This window comes from Haliotis rufescens, unplaced genomic scaffold (genome assembly GCF_023055435.1).
Source record: "Haliotis rufescens isolate VD_foot unplaced genomic scaffold, xgHalRufe1.0.p SCAF_3, whole genome shotgun sequence".
Lineage (NCBI taxonomy): Eukaryota > Metazoa > Mollusca > Gastropoda > Lepetellida > Haliotidae > Haliotis > Haliotis rufescens.
The window spans coordinates 55,773,438-55,779,327 of record NW_025964001.1 but is presented as its reverse complement, the minus strand read 5'-3'; the positions used below and the strand labels follow the sequence as shown (position 1 = coordinate 55,779,327).

The following is a 5,890-nucleotide window of genomic DNA, read 5'->3' as shown; positions in this document are numbered from 1 at the left end:
AGAATACACGAACTGGACTAAATGACATTGCGACTTGGCACTATAACTGTATCAGTGTGTCGCAATGTCATTGAGTGGATCCAGTTTGTGTATGCTCGGCGCCTTAGACGACTGGGTAACAATATTGAGAATACACGAACTGGACTAAACGACATAGCGACTTGGCACTACAACTGTATCAGTGTGATTAACATAACGCTGACTTCCTGCTTGTTCAGACTCTTACCGTTAGCTCGAGATGTCTTATGAGTATGGAAAGGGTTTTGTCACAGTGACTTGTATTTGGAAAACGCACAGACTGTTTCGGTGTATAAGCTTAGAGTCATTGTCGGATTGTTTCCATATTAAATGGTCGTTTGTGCAGGTGACATAGACGTCCATTCCTTTTTGTTTTGGAAGGGAAATAAGCGTTCATGCCATAGTCAAAATCTAAATTTAGTCTATTTGTAAAAATGCCTGAAAATTTATATCACAAATTGGCTGACAATTTTATGTGATATATTTGACAGATTGACTTAGTCTATTGGTATTAAGATACAGTGATAAATGGGGATTTGATACTGATTTGGTACATTTGTTACTGTCTTGTGTGAACTCCTCACCACGTTTTTAACTTGAGACACTTTATTCAGCATTTAACTACGTCCACTGGAGCAAATATGCAGTACATTATCTATAATTTGTAATTATTTGTAAACCAGTAGAACCAATCGCAACAATTACACGCTGGGGTCACGATTCCACACCTGGCTCTGATTTTACACATGGAAATACATTGCATAAATAAATAAAAAGTTGTTGTTGCCCGAATCAGTACACAAAGACCGCACATCTGCACTTTTAAATAAAGCAAAATGTTTAAGAATTGTGTTTGTTTTGCACCACAGTTGGGGCAATTTTAATGACTCGTGCCCAAACATTTCTTTTGAGGTCAACTAAGCATAATTGATAATGCTGCTGTGCTTTTGATGAAACCAGATCAAATCAAATGAAATCGACTATCCGCCGAAACAGATTTCATTAGGTTGTAAAAGGCAAAATAGAAGAGAAAACTTTATAACATAATTTAACCCTCCTAATGTTTTTGAAAAACCTCAACAATGTTGATCAATAAATTTTGTATATTCTTCATAGGTGTAAAAAGATCAATTTGGAAAGAAATCATAAAATGTGTTGAAATGAAGACAAGTTATTTTACATTTTATTTATACATGCATAATCGGTATGAAAATTATATTACCTTCAGAAAGAAAAACTAAAATAATTTCACATCTAGAAAATAAAACTATATATTCTTCATTCAATTTTATTTGCATGATTAAAATTTACGCTACAATCATACCTGAAACACAGTGTTGTGTTTTGTAGACATGGATTTTATTCAACAGTTGAGAGGGTCATTAAGAAGTTTGAAATGGTGTCAGTACAACAGGCTCCCGCAAAATTTAATTTATTAATCAGGTTCAAAAGAAAAACCGATATCTTGAAAGAACATTGACTTTGAAGTCTGCAGTGTCTATTGGATCCTTTTGTTGTTGTTTTTCTTGATCCTGTTTCCATTTTTCTCTTAGAGAGATACTGATTCTCCATCTATGTTGAGGGTAAGATAATGGGTCATTGTTAAGTTGTCGTCTCTGCTTGATTATGGTTATTTTGGAAACAATGGTCAGTTGAAACCTCTGATAAATGTTAGCTATTAATATAATATTGCTCTATTAGTTGTTGGTTTTTTGGCCACATTTGGACCAACACTAATGTTTTCATCTATCAAGGCCATCCAAGTTTGGGCTTTGTTTTTTTTAATATACCTTCTCAAAAAAGAAACGCATATAAGAATTTTAACTACAGATTTCTTTTTATTTTGATACACTGTGGACAAGTTAATAGCAAATGGAATTCGAAGAAACTTAACACAGGAAATGTCACTGTTTAATAAGACATCGGAAAAAGTCAGTTTATGAATCACACATAGACGTTTGATGGCGCTGAAGTCAGTACCTCGTATGACCACCATTGGCGTTCAGAACTGCGTGACATCGTCTCGGCATAGAACGAATTAGTCTCTGAATCTAATGTTGCTGCAATGTAGCCCACTCTGCCTGTAGTGCATGTGCTAGTTGCTGGAGTGTCTGGGGATGTGGGTTACGCTGTCGCACCCGTCTGTCCAGGGCATCCCAAAGATGTTATATCGTGTTTAAGTCTGGTGATCTGGAGGGCCAGGGCAGCACATTGATGTTCTCATTCTGGAGGAAGGCCCTCGTGACACGTGCCGTATGAGGTCTGGCGTTATCCTGCTGGAATAGCTCCCTCTGGCGGTTGATAATGGGAAGGAAGGTGTGTACGAAGGACTTGATCGCAGAAGCGTTGCGCTGTCAGGTTGCCTTGGATCAACACCAACGCACTTCTTCCAGTGTAGGATACACCCATTCACGACACGATGTGATCCCCGAGTTTAAAGCGCATTGCACGTGCAATACGTGTTCTGTGACATTAAATGCGTCTATCGAAAATCATGCTTTAACATACGGGTTTTTCATGCGGGATGCGTTTGGATATGACGTTTTTAGACAAAAACACCAGATAAATCATAAACAAAACAAATATTTCTGAAAAACCCACCCTGTACCAATACATTGCTGCATCAAATTACCATTTTCGTTATTCGTTTCTTTTTTGAGAGAGTATATTAAAAGAAATAATAAAATCACAATTGTTGATTTTAGTTCCGTGAAGAAATCACCATCATCTTGTGATACTAAGAAAACCTTCTCAAGCAACTCTCATGAAGCCAACGTCGTGTATAGAAAAATCAGCTATTATCAGCTCTATACAAGAATATAGAATACAACATCTGTCAAGCAAAGAGGACGAGGCCAGTCAATCATCATTCTTTATACAGAATGATAAAGATAAACGGTAATCCATCCGATTGTCCGCTCTGGAACGGGTCAGTTATTTTGGAATCTGTTCCTTGGTACAATCTTCTGGTTTGTTTTTCGACCTTTTGGTTCTTTCTTCCCAGTCGGGTCAAGTCTCTTCATCATGTCTAGCATTTGTTTCTGGTTAACTTCCATCTTAGCAAGTCGTTCATCTGTTATTTCTTTCTCAGCCTCCATTTCATAGAACTTCTTATCACTCGCTTCTTTATTGCTGCGAATTTGTTCTTGGAGCCTGCATACTGTCCGCTGAAGTTGTTCATTTTTAGTCTCCAGACTAGAAACTTTAGTCCTCAGGGCCTGAATATGCCGTCGAGCTTCTGCTAGTAGCTCCTCTTTCTTCTCCAGTTCTTGGCGTAGACTATTGATTGTATCTGTGGTCTCTCTGTTAGCTTGACTAAGTTCTTCAATCTTCTGGAGTGTAATATTGACGTTCTTGAGCTCGTCTTCGACATCATGTCTCAATACTACAAGATCTTCCCTTTGAGCTCTGCTTTTTTCAACCCGTACAATTCTTTGCTTCAGTATTTGTACCTCCCTATCTAGATCTTTCGCCTTTTTCTCGTCCTTTAAGAAACACTTTACATCATGTTCAGAAATTTGTGACTGTGTCCCTTTGAGAAGATCTACAAGTTCTTTGTACCCCATTACTTCCAGCGATTCAAGAAAGCCTTGAAATGCCTCAGACCCTCTGAACAAAAGAATATTCAGTAGTCTTCTTGCTCTTTCTTGTCTGTTGGGACCCATGTCAATGGATCCCATATCATGCACATCTATGATCTGCCTTGCAAACAAAGGTCCAGTCAGCTCTTTTGCCTCAATTGTCTCTTCAATTTTCATTATATTTTTCTGTATACAAAGTTCGTCTCCATATTTCATTTTACCTCTCTCGTTTGCGATGCGAGCCATGATGAACTTGAAACTCTTATATTGCTGCAATGATTTAAGATTTAAATATGAATATACATGTAATTGTTTCATATACTTGTTGGCACCAATTTGCATAAAAAAAGTGTCTGTTGCCTGATGTCCCATAGGAGCATTCCTACATGCAATGGCAGCCTGACAGACAATCAAATTATGGACCAGAAAATCGAGTGACACGACAGCACATAGTGTTAGTTTGTTTTTTAACATCGCTATCTGCAATATCCAAGTTTTTTGTTAGCGGACTGTAAATAATCGAATCTGTTGTTTGTTTGTTTGTTGTTTAACGCCGCACTCAGCAATATTCCAGCTATATGACGTAAATAATCGAGTCTGGACCAGACAATCAGTGATTCATGCATCAATCAAGTCAGCGAGCCTGACCACCCGTCTTCCATTACGACAAGCATGGGTTGCTGAAGCCAATTCTAACCCGGCATCTTCACGGGACCGACAGCGCATATACTGATTTGATGAAAGTAAAAGCAGATATACCGTTTATAAGTAATTAAAAACGTTCAAGAAATATGCTTGTTTTGCAACATGGGAAAGGGGTGGAGGAGGGGGTGGGGGGATTGGGTCAGTTGTAATCTCTCGGACCAAAGATTTCTTTGTTAGTTGACTCTTATGTCAACGCCAGAGACTAACCAGTCTCTATTATCCGCCGAAAAGGACTCCAATAGGCGTAGAAGGCGAAATAGCGGTGTTAATAATATCAATGGGTCATCATGGCACATAGTGTTTTATGAAAAGGGTAAGCATGTCCTGCTCTACCAACGTCGCTATATACGTGCGGTAATCTTGGACGCGACGTTAAACCCAATTGCACATCACCTCACATCACCTCACCTCACCACCTGCTCTGCAGTAGCACCCACATTTTTTAGACAGAGCTACCGATACATGACATTATGCAGTGAAGAACAATCGTTCTAAATGAGGGTACACAAATACGCAGGCACACGCACTCGCGCCACTAAAATATATGCTTAAGGATCATTGGAACGTACCTGCAGCTATGTCTATAGGTCTTGCTTTCAGTGTGGTTGGAATACTTCTGTTGCGTATATCCCCTGTATATCCCTATTTTTATAGCTTACATTATCTGGATTTAACCAGGTAGTTGTGTGACGTCAGACCCCCTCTGCCTTCTCTTATATCACTTTACCTTCACCGGTATCCGGTTGAGGTGACCTGTGTGTTTCTCAGTTGGTGCCTCGTAGTTGGACGAGATTTCTCATGAATAATGTATCATGTCTTTCTATGAGGGTATGCTCTTGCTGGTGGCGTTTGCTTACGTTGTTTACTGAATTCATAACAGCCTTTGAAATAGTCGCTTTACATATACAGTTCCAATCTTATCAAATACATTCAGGGATATTCAGAGGCACAGGTTTGAGATGAGGTAAAATGGAGTTTAACACAGAGAGTTTAAGATTATTATGATACATTATACTATGCATTTTAGAAAGGGAGAATGGTGTCCTTCTTCAAATATGCGTTTGGCTGATAGAATAGTTAGTTAGTTAATTAGTAAATTAGTTAGTTAGTTAGTTAGTTAGCATGAGACCGGGCTAGTACAAACAGGCGCGCACACACATCGCTGTGATAGCAATAATCTTGAACGTGACGGTAAACCCCATTTCACCTCACCACACCATTTTCAGCGAAATATAAACAGACGGTCAAATAGTTTGCCAGTTAATCTTGTCAGCATTAAGAGTACATCGGACCGCATCGATTAAATGACAGTGTAACTTGGCACTATAACAGTGTCCATGCTATAAATATAACAAATGAAAATTTGATTTGATTTTTGATCCATTGATTGACATTATGAGCATTATTCCACACAATTTGGATACGATGACATGCATCAACCAAGTCAGCGAGCCTGACCACCCGATCCCGTTAGTCGCCTCTTCCAAGCATGGTTGAAATTTTACGGCAAGCGTGGGTTGCTGAAGACCTATTCTACCTCGGATCTTCATGGGTCCAATTAGGGGCTGAAACAAGGCCTTGTCCAC

General features: G+C 38.9%; 1 protein-coding gene across 1 annotated transcript; it reads right to left on the bottom strand.

Moving 5' to 3' along the window:
• Positions 1 to 1,836: 1,836 nt before the first annotated feature.
• Positions 1,837 to 4,939, bottom strand: LOC124148721 (vimentin-like). The gene is made up of 2 exons (XM_048403097.1): positions 4,874 to 4,939; positions 1,837 to 3,869 (listed from the first exon to the last, which is right to left on the bottom strand). Exon 2 carries the CDS (start codon positions 3,843 to 3,845, stop codon positions 2,949 to 2,951), a length of 897 nt encoding a protein of 298 aa, XP_048259054.1. The 5' UTR covers positions 3,846 to 3,869; positions 4,874 to 4,939; the 3' UTR covers positions 1,837 to 2,948.
• Positions 4,940 to 5,890: the final 951 nt, after the last annotated feature.